This window comes from Mastomys coucha, unplaced genomic scaffold (assembly GCF_008632895.1).
Source record: "Mastomys coucha isolate ucsf_1 unplaced genomic scaffold, UCSF_Mcou_1 pScaffold21, whole genome shotgun sequence".
NCBI lineage: Eukaryota > Metazoa > Chordata > Mammalia > Rodentia > Muridae > Mastomys > Mastomys coucha.
In genome coordinates, this window is record NW_022196904.1 from 152,728,858 (window position 1) to 152,754,827 (window position 25,970).

Consider the following 25,970-nt stretch of genomic DNA (forward strand, 5'->3'; position numbering starts at 1 on the left):
GATAGACAAGAGTTCTTCCTCTGACCAATCCTGGGTACTGGCAGTTTATAAGTGCAAGTAGCATTTTGCCACCTGTCACATCATTGCGGTTCATTTGGGACTAAATTGTAAGTGACCAATTCTGAGCCATGAGTAGTGATGTAGTGGGACCTTTGCTGCACTCTCCACCATTTTTCCTCCTCTCCTGTATCTTTTCAATCAAGTGTAGAATCTTCATCAATCACTCCTTCTTAAGGTCCGAGAGTTCAGTTTTATGGTAGAGTTAGGATTATTAGGTTTTCGTCTTATGGAGAATAGCATCCTAGTTTTAGGAACTGGGGAATTATATAATCAAGGGCTTCGTCCTTGGTTATGTGGCTGGTAGGGAGCTTAGGCTGTGGCTTGGTAACACTACGGAGCCCCTCCTAAGTCTTGTGAGCATTGTTCTAAATACGTTAATACTGTGCCTTTGATTTGTCAGCTTTAACATTCGCCTAAGACTTCTACACTGCCAGTGTTCTAGATTTGGTGAAATTAATACTTTTTTAAAGGGTTCAAATAACACAATTTTCTAATATGTATAATTGAAGTTTGTAATAAAACCAACTTGTTATTTTTAAAATTCAAAAAAAAAAACAGTTGGGAAAGGGCAGTTCATTCCATAAATAGTATAATCTAGCTTTTTGTTTGTTTGTTTTTTTCGACACAGGGTTTCTCTGTGTAGCCCTGGCTGTCCTGGAACTCACTCTGTAGACCAGGCTGGCCTCGAACTCAGAAATCCACCTGCCTCTGCCTCCCAAGTGCTGGGATTAAAGGTGTGCACCACCACCGCCTGGCATAATCTAGCTTTTAAAGCAGCTAGAAACTAAATCTATTAAGAGCGTATTTAACAGGATGTGAATAAAATCCCACTTTGACATTTTATAAATGATATAGGAAACTTGCTAAGAACAAGGACATGAACTTGGGACTGGGGAGACAGCTCAGTTGGTAAAGCACATACAAGACTGGAATTCTTTTTTTAATCTCCCAAAGCCAGGTTGCATGAACTTGTAACTCCAACACTGTGAAGACAGAGCCAGGCAGATTTGCGGGGCTCCCTGGCCAGACAACCTAGGCTACTTTGTGAGTTACAGGCCAGAAGGATGCTGCCTGAAAAAACAAGAAGGTGGATAACACCTAAGAACAACACCTAAAGTGATTTTTTTTCTGGCCTCCACAAGCATGTGCATAGACACAAAAACAGATATATACACACACACACACAAACACACCACACCACACATACAGTCATACATATACACTCACACACTGACACATACACACACCCTCACACACAGCCACACATACTACCACCGCACATACACCCATACACACACACTCACACACACACACACACACACACATATACCACCATACATACACTCACACACAGATACATATACACAACATACCATACACACACAAACACACACACACACACACCACCACCACCACACATATACTCATACAAGCAGACTCACACACAGAAACATGTACACAGACACAACACACCATACACACACACACACACACACACACCACCACACATAAGTCATACACACACACAGATACATACACACAGACACACACACCACCACCACCTCCCACATTAAAGGAACTTCTAGAGAACTATTTTAGAGATGTTTTATAGCTATCTTAGAAATAGCTCAAGAAATATTGACACTCACAGGATATGATGATGGAAGACCATCCCGATTTCTAAAGCAGGATGACAAGTTGCTAAGAAGATGCAAAGATGCTCGCTGTGTAAGTTACACAGCAAGAAGGTGGTGGTGAACACTGTTCAAACTATTCTTGGAACTTGTGGTTTATTTTCCAAGGACAATTTAATTTTTCTATGCTTCAAATGTTTTAAGTTGCAGTGTACCAAATGAATTCTAGTCTAACACTTTTGCACTTCAGTTTGAAATTAAGTGTGTGTGTATGTGTGTGCATGTGTGTATATGTCACTCTGTCCATCCTCTTCAGTGTCTCATTGCATAGCCACCTGGAACTTACTATCTAAGACCAAGCTGGCCATGAACTCACAGATGTCCTATGTCTTTGTCTCCTGAGTACTGGATTAAAAGTATGTACCACCACTCCCAGCCCAGTTTTAATCTTGCAACAGAAAGTAGTAAAGGTCACAGAATCACATTATCTTTGACACCAATTATTAAGATTCTGCATGCTTTCCTTGTTCACAGCCATGTTTTGGGGCCTGCAATCTGTGAGCAATGAAAACTGCCTCATTGATGCAGAGTTCATAGCACATCTGCAGGTTTGGAGGAACAAAATGCATGGAAATAGTTCTAGGAGGAAGTAACCAGAACAGAAAAAACATAAAAATAAAATATGAAAATCCTACATGGACCAGACAATATTTTTTCTGAAGAAGAGAGAAATCAAGATTATCATAACCATACTTTCTAGAAAAAGAAACCTCATAAAGCTGAGCCAGCCTCAATACTAAAAGAGCCAGTAACAATGTTCAAATTCATGAATAGAAGCTTCTAACAACTAAAATGGGATCAAACTGAAACCCACTGACTCACACGCTTCACTTGTAGCTCAAGTGCCATGCCGAGGCTGAATGGCCATCTGCTGGGAGGCTAGAAGCAAATTTCAACGTTTTGGAGGGGAGAGGGAAAGTTCCAAACCATGGCAACAGATTGTCTGACACCCTCCTGTCAAGGACTGGAGCCTAGTGCCTTTCTTGACCCTGAGGAACGCCGAATGTATTGACATGCTCCAAATGAGGTGTTCAGCACATGGTGGGACTTCCCAGGATTCCTGAAACAGCTAGTCAATATACAGAGGGGGAATACTCAAACTTACCTGGGAGAAAGACCCTTCTGCCCTGGTCAAACCTCCAAATACCTACAAGGCCCACGGCCTTTCTGAGCCCTTGATGTGAAGTTCTCTAGAACCCCTGGCCCATAAAAGTTGTAAGGATGATGGCTTTTATTGTTTTAAGACATCAATTTAGAGCTAATTTGTTATTCAGCCAACAGATGCTTCAAACAAGAGTCACATATGAAAAAGAATGGTTATAAAGTAGGGTAAGTGGAAGTTTAGGGACAGCTCTTTGTTGATCTTTGTTGAGTGGTCAGATGTAGTGAAGAGCAAAGAGAGAAGAAAGAGGTGTCAAAATCTTTGAATGAAAACAACTGCAAAAGGTCAGAAGTAAGGAAGGCAAAGGCAGTGTGGGCTGTAGGATTATGAGAGTGATGGAGTGAGAGTGCGCAGCAGAGCTGGGTAGCAGCATGTGGGAACACAGCCTGCAGTTCTCAGACATGCAGGTCTAAAGACCAGAGTCATCCGTGAGCTTTGAACAAGATGTGGCACCTGTGGAGAGAGGCTAAAGAACGCTTCAGACTTGGGGCTACTTGACAGTTTAGAGGAGTGAGGGGAAGCAGAAGAGAACGAAAAGGTTTAGTCAGAACAGAGAGTCACCGATCCAAACTGTATCTAACCAAAGTCCCAAAGGAAAAAGGAGAGTGTGTGATGGAGGCAGTATCAGGAAAGAAAGGGGCCGAGTCTGTCAGAACTAATACAAAGCGCCTGCCCAAGAGCACAGAGAGCAGAGCATCCTCAGAGCAGAATGTGCAGTGGAAACAAAGGCGAGGAACAGACATGGAGTCTCAGAAGCAACAATGGGAATCTGAGAACAGTCAACAATGATTTTCAAAATGCTCAGAGAACAATAATTGTCCTCTTAGACATCTGTCTCCAGCAGAAGTAGGTTTCAAGGACAAGGGCATAATAAAGATGATTTTAAACTTTAAAATCTAAGGGAGACAGATCTGGGGGCTGAGGAGAAGGCCACGTGCCTGCCACTTCAATGCTCAAGAGACACAGACAGAAGGATCACGAAGTCAAGGCCATAGTGGGCTACATAGTGAGTTCCTGGCCAGCCTGAACTATACATCAAGACCTTGCCTGAGCAAAACTAAGTAAATAAATTCTAAATGAAGTTTTGTGACCAGCAAGCCTACACATTAGAGGAATTCTAGAAGATAGATTTTCAGACTATGTCCACATAATTAGATATCATGGAAAGAGCAGTAGAAGGCATGACAAAGAATGTATAGAGAATCAAAACCGGTAAGCTAGAAATCTGAGGCATGAGCATTAGAAATGTTATCACCTAAAACGTTAATGAATTAGAAAACACTGGGCTGAAAGTATCTCGAACAAAGAACGCAGAAGATTTACAAGGCTTGGTTCACGTCAGTAGGCTTTCTCGAGCCGTCTTTTCCATCCTGCCGTCTGACTACGGCTCCTCCCATGAGTGGCCCAGCTCTTCGCTGGTGCTCCTTGTGTCTTAGAATGAATGCCATTTTCTACCTACTAAACTTTAGTGGGGCTGCAAGACCTAACTCAGATGCCACCTCACCTGTGTGGGTCTATCAAAGTAACACCGTTGGGACTACTTCCCTCTACTCTCTGTTCCCTGGCAACTCTCTTGTTCTTAGTGAGTCACCTCTGTTAAAGACAGTAAGCAGGTAAGTACAAGCTAATCAGGGGTCCTCTAGACTTCCAGTAACCCACAAATATTTAAATTGCTTTTAGGATCAAATTTTAAAATGAAGACCCAAGATGATTATGTTCATCATTATAATTTATCAGCACGAATCTTAAAGTTATGTGTGAAGTATGACTAGTATAAATTATATCTTTGTATACACAATATATATATATTTATATATCCCAATTATATCTGTATTGTTTAAGAAAGGCATCACGAAGGTCATAATTATAGCCCTTCTCCGTAATTATTTTTAAATTTGTCAAAATTGTAGTCCCCCATTCCCTAATCAAAAACATCCTTAAATAATTTTTAATTAAAATGTCTGAGGTAGGCAAAACGTTTTTATATATGCTGCCTTACCTCACCATTGACTTATGTCATAGCTATGCACAATTCACAGGGACTTACAGGAAGTCAGACAGTGTGTCTTCATCTTATAGCCCTTGTCACCTATCATAGTCCAGCACACAGTAAGCACTCAGTTCATACTGACTGGTTTGAAGCTCTTGCAGCCCCTTAGGACGAACAACAATATGAACTAACTAGTACCCTCAGTGCTCCCAGGGACTAAACCACCAACCAAAGAGTACACATGGTGGGACTCATGGCTCCAGCTGCATATGTATAGCAGAGGATGGCCTAGTCGGTCATCAATGGAAGGAGAGGTCCTTGGCCCTATGAAGGTTCTATGCTCAGGTGTAGGGGAATGCCAGGGCCAGGAAGCAGGAGAGTGTGGGGTGGCGAGCAGGGGGAGGAGGAGGGAACAGAGGTTTGTTTTAGTTTTTGCTTATTTTTATTTTATTTTATTTCTTTTCTTTTTTCAGAGAGGAAACTTGGAAAGAAGATATCGTATGACATGTTAATAAAGAAAATATCTAAGAAAAAAAAAGCTCAAAGGGATTAGCAGAGACCCAACTGAAACGGCTGCTCAGGTGCCATGTTTCCTGGATGTGTAAGATAGTGCCGAGCCACGCTCACACAAGCCTCGGGGAAACAGAATCCCTTTTAGAGCTTAGCTCTCCCAACTTGTAAGCTGAGATCTATATTATTTAACTTATAAAATTTCCTTTATATACAACTTGACAAAAAAAAAAAACCCTCATTATTGGGTGCTGAGAAAACCTGTTTTGGCACTAAGGCAGCAGCTAAGCTTCATTTTTCGGCTGGTCTCTTACACGCACTGCTCACTTCTCCAGGTACTGCCTTCGTCCTCTTGAGGATCACACCCATTAGAATACTTCCACTAAAATCACTATATACCGATGTCTCATTTCAAGATCTCCAAGCTAATTCGGAGCTTGGCACATCCAGCACCTGCTAGGCAAACAAAATACAGTTTTTTTGTTTTTGTTTTTTAAAGATACCAGAAAATAATCTATGATGTCTATTCCTCAATTTTAAAATGACAATACATTCTACTGTCCCATATGTTTGTCATTTTTTTTTAATTTTTTTTTATTTTTTATTTTCTTTTTAGTTTTTAGCCTGCTTGGTCACTGGGGCACAGCTGTATAGACTAATAGAGGACACTCCCTCCCAGAGCCCTTGCACAAGGGTCCTTCCTATCTGAGTAGTTGCTGAGGTCACTAGCCCCATCATTTTTATGGCTATGGCAAGGCTTTCTGACATAATCAATGTACTGGCTAGTTTTATGTCAACTTGGCATAGGCTAGAGACATCAGAGAAGAGGGAGCCTCCACTGCAAAAATGCCTCCATAAGACTCAGCTATAGGCAAGCATGCAGAGCATTTTCTTAATTGCTGATTGATGGCGGCAAGCCCAGGCCATTGTGGGCTTGGTGTTCCTAAGTTTTGTAAGAAAGCAGGCTGAGCAAGCCATAACGAACAAGCCAGTAAGCAGCACTCCTCCATGGCCTCTGCATCTGATCCTGCCTCCAGGTTCCTGCCCATCATGATTTCTTGTCCTGACTTCCTTCGATGATGAACTGTGATGTGGAAGCATTAGCTAAAATAAACCCTTTCCTCCCCAAGTTTGCTTTGGCCATGGGGCTTCCGCACAGCAGTAGTAACCCTTACCTGTCATGCTAGTCTCAAAACCATGCTCAGTTCCTCTGGAAAAACCAATGTATTATACTAGTTGATTTTTACCTGGAACAGCATCTGAGGAGTTGAGAGGTAGCAGAAAAGCTAAGTGTGGTCCCGTTTGTTTGAACTTAGCAGAACGCAGAAGGCTTTGTGCCTCCAGAGACAGTCTTTAACTAAGTCACAATTTTGTTTATGAGTCCTGCTTATAAAGTCAACAAGAGCACACAAAGCAATGATGTTGGCTCTCTAGGGAGCATGCCTTCAGAAGAGCCAAATTAACTAAGAGAATTATCCGTTTCTAAAAGAATAGAGTTTAGAAAAAATGTATGAGGGGTATTTTGCATGTATGCATATCTGTGTACCATAAGCATGTAGTGTTTTCATGATGCCAGAGAAGGGCACCAGAAAGTTTATCTGGATTAGTTTGTTTAAGGTAGGAAGACCCCTAGCTGGATATAGAAGATGAAGTGGGCTGAGCAGGAATTTACTACATTCTCCCCGGGGACTGGCTTTACAGATGGCTGTGAGCTGCCATAAGGGTGCTAGGACTTGAACCAAGGACTTTTGGAAGAGCAGCCGGTAGTCTTACCCACTGAGCCATTTCTCCTGGAGATTAAGATACAGGTATCTCCTACCTGTCCTCAGAGGTGGAAGACAAACTTTTAAAAGATCTTTTTGTTTTTCTGACCAATTCTTATTCCAATAAGAAATATTTCCTGTGACTTGATACTGTCTCCTTGTTTATATTCTTTGTGGTAGCTCTAAAATAGACGAGGTGTTGGGTTTCACAAGATCAACACATTGTTGGCTTTACTGAATTACCAGCTTAACTCAACAAACAACTACACCTAAGAAAAGAAACTCAGAAGGAACCCAGCTCCTGGCCTCAAAAATTCTTCTCCTACGTAAAAGTCCTGGCCACACTACTTTTAATTGACTTTATTGTACTCCCAAAAGCTTATACTCTCACCTCAACTAATTCTAATGTCTTAACAGGGGGCTCAGCGTGTGGCTAGAGTCATTACCTAGCAGGTATGAAATCCTGTGTTTGACTGTTGGCTCTGTAAAGACAAAGTAGATAGATATATGATAGTACATGGCTCTAACATGTAACAACAATACCATTGGTGTCATTGGGAATAATTAAAAATTTGATTTTTTTTTAAATTAATAACCTTGGAAGGATCACACAGTTGCTTCAGAAAGTTCACTGACATAATTGGCAGAATGCTTCAGCAGTTTTCCCTGGCAAGACAATAAGCCAGAAGACAATGAAAACACACAAGGGCTCATGGCTGTATCAGAAGATGATCATGCAAACATTTAAATATCAATATAGTCTTCAGTTGTTTCCATAGCAGAACAGCTATAAATAGCCTGCAGAATCAGGCTATTAGACTGAAAGTGACCTCAATAAAGAACTCAAACTATTGGTGACTGTTTCTTCATCTAAAAAATATTCATATAAACAGTATGTAGCTTACAGAGGCCCTTCAATAAGTTACATGAGTCAATACATGGATTTTGAATCAGTGCCTTGCATATGGTAACTATATTGAGTAGCTTTCCATTACTGTGACAAAACACCCGAAATGATCAGTTTATAAAGAAGAAAGTTTTATTTTGGCTCAGAGGTTCAGTGCATGGATACCTGGGCCTATAGAAGTGCAGTACGTGTTGGATATTAGTGTGTGGTAGAGCAGCCCTGCTGACCTCATAGTGGCCAACATGCAGAAAGAAAGAACTGAGGTCCAAATATCTCCATCAAGGGTATGATATGATCCCCCCACACCCACCTACACTAGATTCGCCTATCTAAAGTTTCCACCACCTTCCAGTACCAGCACCAGGACAGATCTAGTCTTTGGGAGACACATGGTCATACAATTATTTACCATTACTAGCAATAATCATTTTCTAACCTAGCCACAGATTTTTGAACAGCACATTCTAAGTCCCTAATTACATGTTCCAACTGTAGAATATAATGTAATCAATGCATAACTCACAGAATCCATAGACCACAGCAGTCAGTAGCAACAACCATTTAAGAAAAAATTTTACAAGGACACAGATTTGCATCTTTCTTAAAATTGTCTCAAAAATGTTATGTTAAGCTTTGGTTGTTTTTCAACTGCTTTTTCTAAATTTTAGTGTGTGTGTGTGTGTGTGTAGGTGCCCTCAGAAGCCTGAGGGTGCATCTAACCCCTTGGAGCTGGAGTTACAGGTGGGGAATGCCTGGTGTAGGCACTGGGAGGTGAACTCGAATCCTCTGGAAAAGCTGCAAGTATTCTTATTCAGTGAGCCGTCATCTCTCCAGCCCTTCCAGCATCTTCTTGCTGCCAGGTTAACATTGCACAAAGACCCTTCAGCCACATAGCTAATGAAGGGACGATGAACAGCAGACATGGTCGATCGCAATTATACACTGCCTTCCAGGTTGATCAGCAGAAAAAGTCACACCTGTGTGTGACAGGGTATCTAACAATCAAATCATCACACCTAGAGCCTGGGAGCAGAAATACCAAGACTGGGCAGAAGTATAATTAACATATTCTCCAATAAGTTTTTGCTACGTCCAAAAAAAAAAAAGAAAAAGAAAAAGAAAAAAAAGAAAAGAAAAGCAGCATATCAAAGAATCTGGTATTATTTAAATTATGTCATATGCCCATAAAGGTGCTGGAAATTCAGGCAATTGTACAAGAACTCACCTTAAGGGTTTACTTTCTGGCTGAGGAAATGAAATTCTCATGAATCTTTGAAATTGCAACTAACACATGGCAGCGCATTTGTAAGCGTCAGATTGGCATCATGGGCTGAGTCTCGAATGCTCTAAGAAAGCACAGTGAGGTGTTTCTGGAATGGATGAGTGACTATAGAGAACAAATGTTGTGGGCTTTCAGAACAAGGTCAAAAGAAGGACACATGGTAAACAATGCCTTTGGGGGAAACTGTGAGTGAGGCTCTAGGAAAAAAGGCCGAGGGCCTTTTACCTCATCTATGTTTAGTTTCCTGGATGGTTCTTGGAAGTGACTTCACGCCTCCTGCAACAATTATTTGGATTCAATTTACAGGACATGTTTATTCTTGTTGGATGTCGGAGCTTAGCTATAGAACCCAATTTGGTTCTGATAGTCTGGATATGCTGAGAGCTGTCCTCGGTGTGTGCCGTATCTGGATGTGTTCTTCTGTCTTGCTTTCGTACTTTTCCGAATATAATCTATAGTACTTGCCAGGCAATTGTGGTTAAATTGTCTGTCCCGAGAAGGTTCTAGAAAGGGCTGTTCTGTTAATATGTGTTTATTTGCATTCATTTCTAATTTTTTCTGATCATGCTTTTCTAAACAATCTTCTGTGGATCATTGCTTTCTTTGTTCCATTCCTGTACACTGAAATGGAAGTAAGACTGTCTACAGGATTAGACTGTAGTTTGCCCCATTCTTTAAGGTCTTCAAATCTCGGGGATCGCAGACAGATCTGCGCATGTCGGGGAAGTCAACAGAGGGTGTGGACATAAATATGAAAAATTCAGTGATCTGAAAAGTTGGTACAAAAGAGTTTGCCTTGCCTGGCTTGCTCCATTATTTCTCTCCCTCACTCTCTGCCCCTCACTCTCTGCCTAACCACATGGCACTTCTGAAGCTCCTAATCCTGTCTGAATTGCATGATAGGTCTCTTTATTCTGATTTCAGTTGCCATGAATGTGGCAAAAATCCTGTGTTCCTTCTTCCCACTTGACTGTTTGGACAGATGGGGATGAGAACGATCGTAAAGGCTTCCATTCATGTAGCCAAAGGTTGTGATTTCCTTCTTAGTGTGAGTCACTGATATGTTGTTTTGCTCAACTGGATTAAATCATTTTCCATGTACAGTCATCACTGGGGAAGGAGGTGCGGAGAGACCAGGGAGACTGTTCTCAGTCCTTTAAGAGAAAGGATACATTTTTCAAATGCTTCCCTGGAAACCGAGGGTTTTGTATTTTGAGGATGTGTTTGTTCTCAGGGCTCAGGGCGATACACAGGGCTCTGCACACTCTAGGCAAGTCCTCTGTCCCTGAGCCACACCCCTGGCTCTGCAATTCTAAATATTGAAAACATCTAACTCTATTATTTAACTTGGTTTTATTTGTTTATTTCATTGTAAAACAAGCTCACATTTATAGAAAAAGCATGCCTGTCTGAACCGTTACTACTGGCATCCTATTCTTTGAAATGAAGATCCTGACCGTATCTAGCCTCCTAGTGAAACAGACACTAAATTCTACTCCTGAGAAGGAATAACACATTTTTAAATGTTGTGTTTCTGTTTTGTCAGCATGTATGTAGATATGCATGCAGTACCTGTGGGAGGCCAGAAGTTGGTGTCAGATCCACAGGAACTGATGTTACAGGTGGTTGCTGTCAGCCTCCCTTAGGTGCTGGGAACCAAACCTGGGTCCTCTGCAAGAGCAGTGGTGCTCTGAACTGCTGAGCCATCTCTCCTGTCCTCTTATTTCATTTGTAACAGGGCTTCAATTACTTCTGAACTCTGACACTTAAGCGTGTTAATGCTGTGGGTGGCATCCACTCAAATTGAATATTCATAAATGGGGAAAAGTAGCATTTTGAGACATATTTTTAAGTATTCCTTAAGAATTTTACACACACACACACACAATATGTTTTGATCATATCTATGCCCACTGTGCGTGCCTTCCAGCTCCTCCGAGGCCCCCTCCCAACTTCATGACTCATTGTTGTTTTATATGGAGTCACCTTAATAAAAAAAGCAGTATCTTAATTTCTGAAATACCCTTGGAAAGAAATTTCCCTACACATCATGGGAAGGCTGGGAAGTGCTGTGTGAAATAAGACTGTGTCGAGGGAATCCATAATCAATGATACGCACATAGGTATCTGACTTAAAATTAAAAGATCCATACAACACTAGCAGGGGGTTTAAAGTCTCCAGAACATGGAGGTAGGTACTGACCTCAAAATGGCATCAGCACAAACATTTGCATAAAAATCCTCTGATAGCCACTGGGGAGTCACTCAGTGTGGCTTGCCTTATCTCTCCAGCCTTTGTGCTTCTTTATTTTTTAGTAAAAGTTCCTAGTTCCTCTCCCCCCTAGGTCTTTCCTTCCACACGCCTTTTCAGTCTCTCTCTTTCTAATTAATATCTCTATAACCTTCCAGCAAATCTTAAATGTGCCTTCATCAGAGATACATCTCTGAAGCACCTCCTCAAAAATAGGCCAAGTCCTCTGGACTTAAATCTACACAGCATTCAGTATTTGCTCCTTGGTAGATATTATTTACCAACTCACTTGCACTTGGCTGTTGTGAGTCACTGTTCTAGTGCTATGAAGATACACCGTGACCACTACAACTCCTATAAAAGAAAACATTTCATTGGGGGCTTGCTTACAGGTTCAGGGGTTTAGCCCATTATCATCATGGCAGGGAACATGGAGACATGCAGGCAGCCATTGAGCAGTAGCCAATGATCCGTGGGCAGAGAGAATGAGTCTGGGCCTGCTGAGGGCTTTTGAAACTTCATACTCACCCCCAGTGACATACCTCCTCCAATAAGGACATACCTCCTAATCGTTCTTATTCTTCTCAAAGAGTACCAATCACTGTTGACTAAACATTCAAATATATGAGTCTATAGACATCCTTTAAACCACCACAATTATTCAAACCACCACAATTATTGATTCTGAGTACAAAAAAAAAAAATAGCCTCTATGCATCTTTTGCTTATCACCTTCTCCAATTATGCTAACATCCTGGATTTCCATCAGCTATTGTCAGCCCTCAAGAACTCAGCATAATGGCTCCACAGGCTTTGCCAGAACATAACGTATAAATGGATTACTGAGCTGGGCACTCAGCACCCACTCCCCACATGTACCTGCTCCCCCACATTCAGAAATTAAACCTAACAATAGTTACTGGGTTAAGTAGTACAGGACAAAGCTCTCTGCCTTGCTGTATAGAGGCACTAATGACGCTACTCCCTAGGGGTAAGCACATTGATCAAAACCAGCCAAGACTGGTAACTACGCCTTGTCTACTCTATACTCTGAATTCCAGTCCGCTCTATTCATTCTTTCATTCCAAAGCACTCATTGGATGCCATTTTTTGGTTTTTTATTTTTTATTTTTGCAAAAGCACTGTCAAATACTGTGAGGAACAGGAGATGACTAATAAGAGCTCTCATTTGTAGAGGGTGTACCATATTCCAGGACCATAAATTGTTAAGTGGTGATTTGCAAGCAGCACTCCAAGTAAATTGCCCTTTCATGTAGAATCAAAGCCTCCACCATACTGTGGAACTAAAGGAGTAAGCAGCCTTTGTGACTTACATTGTGCCTTTTACATAAGTCAAAGGCATTGAGAACTGTGAGGTTTCAGGTCGAATTAAAAAAATCTACTTTCCCAAGGGTCTTAATTATGTATCAGGACATGAGATCAGCAAGAGCTCCCCTTGCCAAATGCAGTGTTACTGAGTATCTTAGACTGCAAAAATCCCAGAATTCTCATCCAAATCCTTTGGAAGACAGTTTTTCCCATTTTGCCAAAATCCACTGGATTGGTATGTAAAGTCAACTTTTCCAATCAGGTTAATCCACAGTGGAAAAAAAATCTAACCACTGTTTACCCAACATATCCTAATCTGAATGCCTACCAAATTCAAGTATGGTAAAAGTGTTAAAGCCAAGGACCTGTCTTCAAGGTTAGACTATGGGGAAGATTGCTGAACTCAAAGAAAGGCAGTGAAGGATTCTAAGCAAAAAGCAGGGGATACAAAAAAAATCAGGGGGCAGACTTGCCTGTGAGCTGAAGGTTAGGCATGCTCAAGGACCTCATTAAGGTAGTACGCGTTAAATTATCAGATTTTGTTTAGTTTAAGATAGAGTTTCATGTAGACCGGGCTAGTCTCTAAACCAGTATGTACTTGAGACTGAGGGCTTTGAACTCCTCCTGGTCCTCCTGCCTCCATCTCCTCGTTGCTGGGATAATAGGTGTATATAACTAGGCTCAGTTCAAGTTGAGTCCTTGAAGGAGCATTCTTATAGCAGGTAGGAGGTGAAGGGTTATGTACAAAGACGCAAAACACAAGATATGGATGGAAGCCTGGGGAATCAATAAGTCTAGATGTAACACATAGTGAGGCAACCAGGAACCACGAAACAGTGCTTTCAACAGTAAATTGGTTTTCAGAATTTGTGGACAAAATGTTCATAGAAACACTGTTGACAGTAGCCAAAGGGTATAAATATCCCAAATGTCCCCCAGCTGAAGAACAGACTTAAAAAAAATATATGGTGTAATCAAACAATAAAATGGTACTAAGCTATTAAAAGGAATGGGTTTGGGCACATACCATGACACAATAAGCTTTGAAACTGTGCTAAGTAAATAAATCCCTACATAAAAGGTGGTTCATTATCTGTATTCATTTCTTAACAAAATCCAACTTATACAAGTCTGTATATAAAGGAGGCATGTTAGTGAATCTAGTGGAATGAGGAAAGTAGGTTTAGTGAGCTGCTCAATGGGTCATGAGTTTCCATTGAGGGAGTGGGAAACTCCAGAGCTAAACAGTGGTGATGATGGTGATAAACGTCCAACGCTCTGAATACAAGGAGTAAACTGAATCATATTCTTTAAACAGTGCAACGTATGTTGCACAATTTAAAAAAATAGAAAATACAAAGTTTAAAGTAAAAACACAAGGGTTAATTAAAACCAATCTAACAGCACAAAGGGTTAAAACTACACTTTAAATAATCAACTTTCTAGCCCTACACTACAAAAGAAAGTATTTGTTTTGGTTTTCTTTTAATATTTCTTTCCAGAAGTTCAACGTGTGTGTGTGTGTGTGTGTGTGTGTGTTTGTTCAAAAGTGAAAAAGGCTCCCTGGCAGTAGTAGTTTCATCCTGTTCATACCTGTAGCCCTAAAATAAGGGCAGCACATGACACATGGAGATCTAGTCACCACCTAGGAATGAATGACTGAGTAGCTGGATTATACAATTCCCCAGAAATCTCTTGTCACATGGGAAGAAAACAAAACAAGGTTCTAAAGCAAGCGACATTAATTTTTCCAATACTTGCAACTGGGTGCGAACTCAAATTTATTTTCTTAAACACTAACAAATGTTTAAAAAGTGAAAGTGTTTGTACATGGCTTGTATGTTTGCTTTCTGTTGCTGTGATAAACATGACTAAAAGCAAGTATGAGAAGAAAGGGCTTATTTGCATTGCAGGTGATAGTACATCATCTAGAGAAGCCAGAACAGGAACTCAAAGCAGGAACCTGAAGGCAGAACCTGATGTAGAGACAGTGGAGGAACCATGCTTACTGGCTTGCTCTACCTTTCTTAGAGAGTCCAGGCCTACTTGCCCAGGAATAGTACCACACATAGTGGGCTGGGCCTCCCTACATCAACCAGCAATTTAAAAAAAAAATGCCTTTTAGACTGAACCACCAACCAAAGAGCATGCAAGGGCTAGACCTAGGTCCCCTACACATTTGTAGCAAATGTGCAGCTTTGTCTTCATGTGGGTCCCCTAACAATTGTAGTGGAGACTATCTCTGACTCTGTTGCCTGCCATTGGATCCTGTCCCCTTAAGTGGACTGTCTGGTTGGCCCTCAGTGGGAAAGGATGCACTTAATCCTGCTGCAATAGGATGTTCCAGGGCAGGGTGGCACTCAAGGGGGGGGTGTGAGATAGTGGGGGGAGGAGTATTTAGGGGTGAGAGTGGGAGGAAGGGAGAGATAGAAGGAGAGTACAATCAGAATGTCAAATGAATACATAAATTAAAAGATTGCAGTTGTAAGAAGGCTGAGGATATTTTGATACATCCAGATGTTACTTATATTGTTAGGCTTTGGGAACTGATAGATAGGAATATCTTTACTAGCAAGAAATGAAAACACTGCTGAAGAAAGAGTCCAAGACAGAGGTGTCACAGTTTCAGGGAGAAGGAACTAAGAAGGAATGACAGGTCAGAGATCTTAGACAACACTGAAGAATAAATGATGGGTCTCTCGGTGTGGAATTTATAGGCATGGGATCAAGGAGTCAGGACTGAAAGAAACAGTTAACGTTTCAGTTGCTGAAATATACCTAGGGTTATGGGGTATGTCTGTCTGTCTGTCTGTCTGTCTGTCTGTCTGTCTGTGTGTGTGTGTGTGTGTGTGTGTGTGTGTGTGTGTGTGTGTGTGATGCGGGGAGGATTGTAGAGGTCAGAAGATGACCTGAGATATTCCTGCCTTCAGTCTTGTTTGAGATAGGGCCTCTTGTTTTTCTGCTGCTTACAGTAGACTAGCGAACCCAATGTCCATTCTCCTGGTGGGGACTTGCTGGGATTACAGACACTTGTACTTCTTCTTCAAGGTCTCACTGGTTGTGAGGCGCATGTTTTAACTACTGAAATCTACCCCAGCCCTGTAGGAAGCAGGAGTCATTTAATCAGACTCATAAAGTTATAAATGCTGAAGAGAAAACAGATTTGGATTCAATTCCCAACATTGCTTTGTATCTCACTGGGAGAGCCACACCACTTCTCTGGGCTTTCTGTTACTTGCTGTTGTAGCCACTGATGGTATTAATTTTGAAGTCTAACTTTCATTAGAGAAAATTAATTCATTGAAAAAATTCATTTAAAAATTTGTCTGAGGTTTAATAGAAAATCTATATTGCACTGAAGCTGGAACATGCTGCTCCTGAGGAATTAGCTACAGAACCTAGTTCTTCAGTATATCAAGCATGTATATACAGCAGGCACTCAAAACCTGCAGAAAAAACTGTTAAAAGTATGATATATCAGAGGTAGCGAAAACAGAAAAGCAATCTTCAATTCTTGTGTTTTGTAATAAAACAAAATCCTCTTTAAAATAACATCATTTCCAAAGCAGAATGGATTTAATCATCATCACAGCTTCTGAACATTTATATTTTGTTCAATAAAAATCACTCCTGAGACCACACTAAATTATATCTAATGCTGTTCTTACTAAGGCATATAAGGAAGACAAACTATATAACAGTTGCTATAAGTTTTCAGAACACTGAATAAATATCTATTCTATTTGAAGGAGCCTGTGTTGCTAGGAAGTATTGCATAGTTTCGACTTTTTATAGATGCACCATGAACGTAAAGTTACGAATGAGAATGCACACAAATCAGAAAGAGCAAATGCATGTGAATTTTCTATAATTAAAAACAGACAATAAGGGACTTCAAATGAAGGAAGAAGTAATTAAAAAAACAATAAAAAGATGGGTGGTGGTATTTGTGTTGAACCTTAGACATGCACACGGAGACAAACAGCTTGGAGCTAACATACTTCAGTCTTAGTCCATTTCTGCTGCTGATTTTACAGCACCAGGAATAAACATGGTGGCTATTCAAAGAGAGCTGGCAGAGTCCTGAGGTAATGCAGAGCACCAGAGAGTGAGAGACTAGGCGTGTGTGTGTGTGTATGTGTGTGTGTGTGTGTGTGTGTGTGTGTTCTGGTCTTGCACTTATAAAGACACCAGTTTTACAATGGGAAGTAAACTCTAAGGATCTTACCTAATCTGATTCACATACCAATGACCATACCTTCTAAACCTCATCCTAAAATCAAGTGACTGCCCTCTTAGTACCTCGCAACAGGCATTAAACTTCAAGACGTAACCCTTAGTTGTGGAGGCTCACATTTGTAAGGAAATTTGTTCCAGATAAATGAAGTAGACAAGAGTTAAATTCACAATCTGACTTCAGAAGTCATCTCATGATTACTAAGAAAATACTTATTTGAAGCATATGAAAAACTGCATGGGCTGAGGAAGAAACTTTTATCCTATTAGGAAGTGGTGGCTACAGAAACTTTGGAGAAACCAAAGCCAAGCTTTAAAATAGGAAGATTTCAGTTTGACACAGGTAGGATGGAAACTGGGTTGCAAAAAGGAGGGCTATTCTAGACAGAGATGAGCACACAAAACATGGAGGCATCAAAGAGCCTGGAGTGCTAGGGAACCATGGGAAATGTAGCAGAGCGTTCCTCAGCTCATGTCGGCATCATGGTGTGAGTGAGTCATAGTCTATTCCATGCGACAGAGAAATGACATTGGAAAAAAAAAAAAGATTAGAAAGAATGTCATGTCTAGAATTCCTCCTAAAAGACATTTGGACCTTACAGTCAGTAGTGAGCCACAGATGGCTGCAGAAAAACTACCCATGGTCCAAGAAAATAGCAGTCAGTCCTGTGACGAAAACACTAGAATAGGGAGAGAAACAAGAAGCATCAACAATACTTCAATCAAGAGACAAAGGAGATATAGGAGGACAGCAGTGGAAATGAGTATGAATGGCTGGGCATGGCTGGGTATGAATGCCTGAAAAGACATTGATAATTGGGGAAAGTTAGGGCCAGCCAGAAGAGAGTGGGAAAAGTAGCTATCAATCTTTGAAAAATAATGAAATCCCATCCTTAGCAGAATTAAATATGCCTTCCTTTACTAACCCGTGACAGCCCCCAGGAGTAACTAGCATTCTAAATACTAGAGATGTGAATGTTCTAGAAGGGTTACCTTAGTCTCCATCTTCAGTTTAACCTTTATCATCTCTTCTCTTTTGCCTGTCATCCTAAACCTTCAAAGAGGCTATACCTAGATAGTTAAAGTATTAATGACTGAATGACCTCTCTCTAATCCTAAGAACATCCAGTGAGCCCAGAGTTGCCTCTCTGGGTAGAGACCTGACATTCTAAACTGGCCTCAAATACTAGAAACTCTTTGGATCAGCTGGGTTGAATGATGGCTTAGGCATATTAAACCATTACACTTGACCATCTCCTCCTTCGAGAGATTAACCCAACTGAACCTGGCAATTGCCTAGATAGGAAACCATCCTTCAGAAAGCTGATGCACCTTGAAAGCCTACAAAAGGAATGAGAGGAATAACTGGTAAGATAATGTACATTTCAAGAGCCCCTCCTCCATACTATTGCTTATAGATCACTGATAAGCCTGTCTAATTTCTATTCTAACTCAAAAGGCATAACTTTTCCCTTCATCCTTCTATCTCCTTTGATACAAGCCAAGATCCTGAGCACACTTGCCCTGCACACAAGACATTCTCACTCTTTGGAGACACTCATCCCACCCTCCTCCAATATGGTGGCTTGCTGATCTCTATCACTGAGTCTGCCAGTTTTCTTGGACGCTAATTCAAAAGGAGCCATGATCTTTTCTTCTCCAGCTCCCAGCAGCTGTTGAGATTTATAGGTTGACTACTCTGTTTCTCTTGAACTCTTAAAAAAAAAAAAAAATCCTTGCCCTCCTTTCAGAATCCAGTGTTTCAATTTCCTTTATCATTGAGACTAAGAAGCCACAAAATGAAACCATGATTCCAAGGCCACAAATTTTCTATGACTGGCTACTATCATAGTTGTATCCACAAGGCCAGTATATTAGATGCTAACCAGTATGTATTAATAAAAAAGTAATCATGGCTCTTGAATGAATAACCAAATTTTTGCCACAAACACTATGTGAGTGAGGGGTGTGTGTGTGTGTAAATGTATTGCATGTGTGTGTGAGTGTATATACCTGTGTGTGTGTACAGCTGTGTAAATATTGCATGTAAGTATGTGGGAGCATGCTCCAATGCGTACAAAAACGGGACTAGAATAGGTTGTGTCTTCCTTGATCAGCTCCCATTGCACTGCTTGAGACAGGGTCTCTCACTGAGCTGGAAATCTACTCTTAGGGTTAATCTAGTTGATCGGCATGCTCCCTGGATTTGCCTGTCTTCACCCCTGACCCTAATGCTGGGGTTGCAGGTGTGTGCAGCCATGCCACATTTTTATGTGGATACTGAGGATTTAAACTCGGGGAAACACCCTTACCAACTGAACCATCTCTCCAATCCCTGCCATGAACCTTTTGGATGGAGAAATCAGTTCTTAAGACCTCAGGAAGTCACAGAATACTCCTGGGATACTTGAGCACGAATGTATCATTTTATGAAACCCATGTTTCTACACCTGCCACCTCATAGGGGATGGTTGCATCCAATTTCTCTCTACAGGACTAGGACGATAATCTGAGATTGTGAGCTTGGCAGGGAAGTGGATCTTTCCCAAGCAGGAGGAAAGGATGACTCAGAGCCAGAGATTTGTAAATCAAGCCGAGAACTTCAGCAAAGCAAGATTGTAAAGCAATCTCAGATGAAGTAGGACTTCCTCATCCTGTCAATTTGGGGAACTAATGAGCCCTTTGCTAGGTCTACTGAGTCTTTCTCTTCATGTTCATATTCTATCTTCTCTTTGAGGTTCAGATCAACAATTGCTTCCTTTACAAAGACTTTCCTATCACTGGGTAGATGCTGCCTCCAGTTTACTGGTATGTGCTGTCTACATACATTTATAGACATGGCTTTGGATTGCAGAAGTTAAAAATAACACTATGTGCCCAAGCCATCACCCAATCCAGTTGACTTGATCTAAATAGCTGCCCATTCTGTCCACACCTATTGCTTCCATGGATAACAGTAGCTGCTGGTATATACTGGCCCTGGACAACCTGTATGGAATTATTCTACATAGTTTACAATTATAAAATAACTTAATATTTCCTATTACCTTATGAGGTAATAATTAGAATGAGAATAATAAGAAAATCTAGAAATTGAAACATTGAGTTGTCCAGATTCTTATAGGAGTAGGTGGCAGCCTTAGGAGTTCATGAGCACTCTGCTTCAGCTAACCCACTGTAGTGATCTCCACCCTCCCCTCCTTAGCCTATCCACATCCCCATGCATTCTTTATCTGGAAGAACTGTTATCCAATTCTATATAGCTCCCAGCAATCAGAAGTGTATTATATTAAACAGTGGTATCCTTCTCCTCAACTTTTGGGTTCTAATTGCCTTTGCCTTTTGTCCTTTCTAATCCCAGGATATTTTCACAGGCTATTTCCTCCATTAAAAAGAGTCTTACCTGTTCCCAATCTAACCTGCTGACAGATCTATTTACCCTGCAGATCATTATTTAAATATCACAATGTGTTCAACTGGAGAAAACCTTCCCTCTATACTCAGACCAGTTCAATTCTAATGGGTCACAGTGGATCTGGTTAATGTCTCACTAGATTATAGACCTATCTAAGGCCATTTCCATACTTCATTCTGAATCCAGTTTTTGGTTCAAGATTTCATTCTCTTATCACCACAAGTTTGGTTTCTTGGCTAAAATGTAACTTTTAAAAATTATATGGTGTGTGTGTGTGTGTGTGATGCACATGCACAAAATGGGTGTAGGTGCCCTTGAAAGTCAGAAGAGGAGACCTCTAGAATTAGAGATACAGATGGTTGTGACCAGCTGTGTAGGTCACCTGTAACCCCAGCATTAGGGTTAGGGGTGAAGACAGGCAAATCCAGGGAGCAGGCCAATCAACTAGATTAACCCTAAGAGTAGATTTCCAGTTCAGTGAGAGACCCTGTCTCAAGCAGTGCAATGGGAACTGATCAAGGAAGACACAACCTATTCTAGCCCCTTTTATGCACACATTGGTTTAGAGGTCTCAGATTTGAGACCTCTAGAAGAGCAGACAGGCTCTTACCCCGTAAAGTGTTTGTTTTAAATCTGGTGTCTGTTCCCTTAGGGAAGCAGACCATTATGGGAAATAGAACATGGTAATTGGTGCACATTTCAAAAGCTGGCTCTTCCACCAGATCTGTGGATGCATGATTTCTCTAAGCAGCATCTTCAGTGTAGTAGAAGACACACTATGAAGATTCAGAAGTTCTGACAAAAATGTTCTAGTGACTTAGCAGCTAAAGACCCTAAGTTCTTTCCCAGGTGTCATGATATACAAATGGCAGACATGACCATGTAAAATGTACAGCTGAGGCCCAGCAATAGTGCCTCTTGTCCAGGTTTGCCCCAGGCCTTAGCTTCCTTCTCTATCAATCACTGAGCCGCACATATAGAAAGATGCAAAAGTGCCAGGATAGCCAAGAGGCTCCAGATTTGCTAGGGAGAGAGGAAAACAGTTGGGCAGAATGATCACAGTGTGAGCTAAGTATCAACTAAGTGCAGGCATGTTCACACCTCAGCTCATTCTGCATCTGGTTTAAATCTGATTCTATAAAGGAAGAAGCTGAGGCTTGCTATAAAAGTAACATTTATTTCCAGATGTAATTATCATCTTGGAGGTTTAAGGCTGAATAAGCTCATCCTTTCTAGTTCTTTCTGAACTCTGGCTAGCTGGTTCAACTCATCTGTTCGGGCTCAAACTCCTCTCTAAGCTGGCTGATTCAATCTGACTTCTCTCAGCTTCTCACTGAATTGCTCTGCTTGGCCTCAAACTAACTTTGGTAATTTGTTCTAATCTTGTGACTTTTCTTATTCTCTGGCTTCAATTGCCTCTGGTGACCCGCACTGAACTGCATGAAATCATGAAAGGAACTCAGCTCCACTGCACTGCCTCATTACACTGACTCCCAACTGGCTGACCTCTCTCCACACTGCTCTTAAATAGCTTCTCCTTCCTGTATTGTTCTCCTGTGAGTTGGGCGTATCCTATGTTTGGCTCTTCCTGCTAAATCTTACTCTGATTCACCACTTAGTCTGCCCTTCAATTAGATGTCACTTTCAACCATGGCTGTTTCCTTCTACAAACTAATTTTACCTTAAAGGTGTATACTAAGGGCATGTTTTTATTCTAGCCAGAGGGATTAAAGGTGTGAGGCATGTCTGCATTCCAGCTAGATCACATAGACCTAGGTCTTTGGATGTGAACCATTGCCAAAGCTACCATGTTTCTTGATTAAAATTCCTCTACAGCTTGGGAGAGGTTCACATCTCATTCATAGTCTCAAAGCATGTAACAAGTGAACACTGCTATCCAGGGCTTCATTTCTATACAGAATTTGCTTCTACCACCAAGGACACTCCCTCCAAGTGGGCCTCTCTCCTCACTCTGGGTTCTCTGTAAGTGTACAATGAAAGTTCCAATCTTGATTATTCTTTAGAGTCAACTTGACCCTGATGTATGTGGGAAGAACAAGGTATCAGTAATATTTGAGCACACTGTGTTTCAAGATTAATGAAACATTTGAAAATGAATTATTCATTTTGGAGTCCTTATTTTTTAAAAAAAACCACATGCTGCTTGAGTATAAAAATTAACTCTGAATTCTAAATAATACCAAAATGTTAGCTACAGAGGGATTTTTTATATTGGCTTGCTTTTTTTGGTTTTGTTTTAGTATATTAACTCATTTTTAATGTGCTGTACTTGTATGAATTAAACATAGTCATTACCATTCTTTAATCTTAAATCCCAAAATGAGGAGATAGATCTAGAAAAAAAAGATAAGAAAAACTGTCCCTTCCCTGAAATTTTAAGTCTGAAAGGAGGTGAGATTTATACATTTCATACAAGGGATTCACCAGGACATCTCAGAACGTGATTCACACACGGCCTTGCCTGAGTCTCCAGAGATGCCTTTAAGAAGGCCTATGCATTTGAGTTCTCTGAGGATGCTGTCCAGGAGTCAGGATCTTCGCAAGTGCTTCTAGATACTCCCAAACCATCCTAGTGTGTGTCCTGACACTAGTTTAAGAAGCTCAGTAAAATTCAGAGGCAACTAATGATAGCAAGTATTAACTTACTTCAAGGATGTACTAGTTTTCAATGTACCTTAAAGTGTTTAAATAAATATGAAAATAACCAGTTTATCTTAGCAACCCTAAATGTAAAGCATTCCCTGTTTTAACATGAGGGAAATCAAATACTGAAATACATACAACATCCTCTCTTCCTTTAAGCCTAGGGAAGGGGTTACTTACTGTCTTACACTCAGAAGAAGAGCAATAGCTAGCAATCTAGTAACAAAGGGGGGGTTTCAGCGGTGTATCTTGACTAGCCCACCTCTGTGACCAATTCCTGGTTAATTTTGTCTCATGTGGGAATGGCACACTCTGCAAAATGAGAGTCTCAGCATGCTCCCAGAGGAATAGGCTCTCTGACTCAACCACTAATTGCATGTTCAGGACATACTTATTCTTCAGTATAAACTCAAGGAAAGATTAATTTTCTGATAACTTACTTCCTTTCCTTACTTATTTCCATCATGCCTCCAAATATACTGTTGCATCAGTTACTATTAGAATTGAGGGAATGGGAGATTAATTCCAAAAAGAAAGCTATGAGCTGAAAAACTTCTATGGCCAAACTAGCATCTCTTTCTGTCGCCGGCCTCTCAGTGTCTGTGTTTGGTTTCTTGGGACTTACACAGGTAGGAGTTCACTGAAGCTGAGGATCATAACCCCAAGCGTGGAATGGATATGCATGCAGGTCTCCAGGTTTACTCAAGTCTCTCCATGAGGTGAACTCGGAGAATTTTATCTCCTTGGAAACGCAACATCATGCTTCCCAATGTACCACCACCAACAACAAAAAATCAAGTACCACAAGAAAACAAGGTTTGGGAGCCTGTGTGGTAGGTCACATGTAAAGGTGCTTGCCACCAAGCCTGAGAACCTGGGTTCAGTCCCTGGAATCCATGTGGATTAAGGAGAGACCCAACAGAGAGAACATGTTGCTCTCTGACCATACATGCTACTTCAAGTATGTACACACACACACACACACACACACACACATATTTTTAAAATTCTTTAAGGATAGCAGGTTTGGGTACTCCCAAAGCTAAGTCATAATTCAATACTGTCAATGACAGTGTCTTCAACTTGGCAGACCACAAATTGGTATACTTTGAGAAACAATTAAAAATCCCATTCCTCCCCAAAATGAAATGACTTCACTTATCAAACCGGCCAGGATGTTACTAATGTACATAGTCACCATCTGTGTGGGCAAAGAAGTATCAGGCATCACAGGACACTTGTGGAAATATAATTTTAGGGGGAAGGTATAAAATCTATAATCATAGAAGGCATTTTGAACCTTAAAATGAAACAGCTTGTTTTGATTCAAATGGCTGTAGTGTGTGTGTGTGTGTGTGTGTGTGTGTGTGTGAGAGAGAGAGAGAGAGAGAGAGAGAGAGAGAGAGAGAGAGACAGACAGACAGACAGACACAGAACACAGAGACACAGAGACACAGAGACACAGAGAGAAAGACAGAGACAGACACACAGAGAGAGGACAGAGAGACAGAGAGACAGAGAGATTCTTCAGTTCTGTCCCTTCCAGCATTAAACTTGTGTAGCATAGAGTGTTAACGCATTTTTTGATGAATGAGCCTGTGAATGAAACCAGATGTTTTTGCTTATTCTACCTGTTAAATTCAGCAAACAACACTAATCCAAAGATCCCCACCCTACCTTGGTCAGCTCTGTCGCAAGAAATCCAATCACCTTTTCTAGGGATGCCTACAGTGCGGTTTGAGTACTTTGTGAGTTCCAGGCTTCTGGGGTGTTATTCCGCCCTAGCTTGGCTACAAACCTAGTGACCAGGCAGTCTGCCTTCCCTAGAAGCCAAAGTTCAACTCTGGAGCCACCGTGCTCGCTCTACAGGAGCGAACCCCGAATGCGCGGTGCCTCGCCAGGGTCCCTCCACCTGTCCGCGGTGCGCGGGACCCGGTGCCCACTCACTTTGCCGCTGTCGCTCACGCCGAGGAGGTGATCGCGAAGCACCTCCATGGGGCAGGTCCAGGTGGAGTGGACGAAAGTCCCTCGGAAGATGAGCGCCAGCTGCGGCGTCTGAGCCGCACACATGGCAGCAGCGGGGCAGCGCGAGTTCTCTGGCCAAGGAGGACGCACCGGGCGGGCGCAGAGCGGTCCCTGCGTCTGCGAAGCGGGAGCTGCTGGCTCTTGGGGCTCGTCCTGCCCCCGCTTCCCCAGGCGATCGCCTGCCCCCTGCAGGCCGCGCCCAGGGGCTGGCTCCCTGCCTCCTGGATGCCAATAGGATTTTTCTCCTGCGAGTTGGCTCCAGCTCCCGTGGGGTGTGGTTTTTTTCCTCCCCACCCCTGCGTTGGTTTTGGATGTGTTAACTCCTTGAGTTATCGAAATCAAGCCACTCTGACTCGCTTTCATGGCACACCTACACTGTCTTCTCTTAGTCTTCTGAAATCCTAGGGCCATTCATCCCCTCAACTTGAGCACCAGACTCTGAACTTGCACAACCGTGGCAACAGGTGAGAGGTCACTTAGAGCTATACACCTGTGGCCAGTTTCCTTTCCCGAGTCTGAGGGATGCAGACTATGTGCTCCTTCTTTGCTGGATCTCTGCAAGCTTGACTAATATGGAACTTTACAGGGGTCTCCACCACCAAGGGTTAATCTAGATCTCAAAGTCCCTCTCTCTCCCGGAGGTCAATATTTTAGTCCTTTTGCCCATTCACATACATCCAAG

At 41.6% G+C, this 25,970-nt stretch overlaps 1 protein-coding gene across 2 annotated transcripts in view; it reads right to left on the reverse strand.

Annotated features, from left to right (window-relative positions):
• The window catches only part of Gda (guanine deaminase), a 93,693-nt gene that overhangs the window by 59,104 nt on the left and 8,619 nt on the right, over window positions 1–25,970 (reverse strand). The window contains exon 1 of one of the 2 annotated variants that reach the window (XM_031389914.1): window positions 25,211–25,521. The exons of the other annotated variant lie outside the window; for it this stretch is intronic. Coding sequence (XP_031245774.1) covers window positions 25,211–25,333 — 123 coding nt within the window. The 5' untranslated portion in view covers window positions 25,334–25,521. Of the gene's footprint in view, window positions 1–25,210; window positions 25,522–25,970 lie in introns of those variants that run through there. 2 annotated transcript variants of the gene reach the window in all.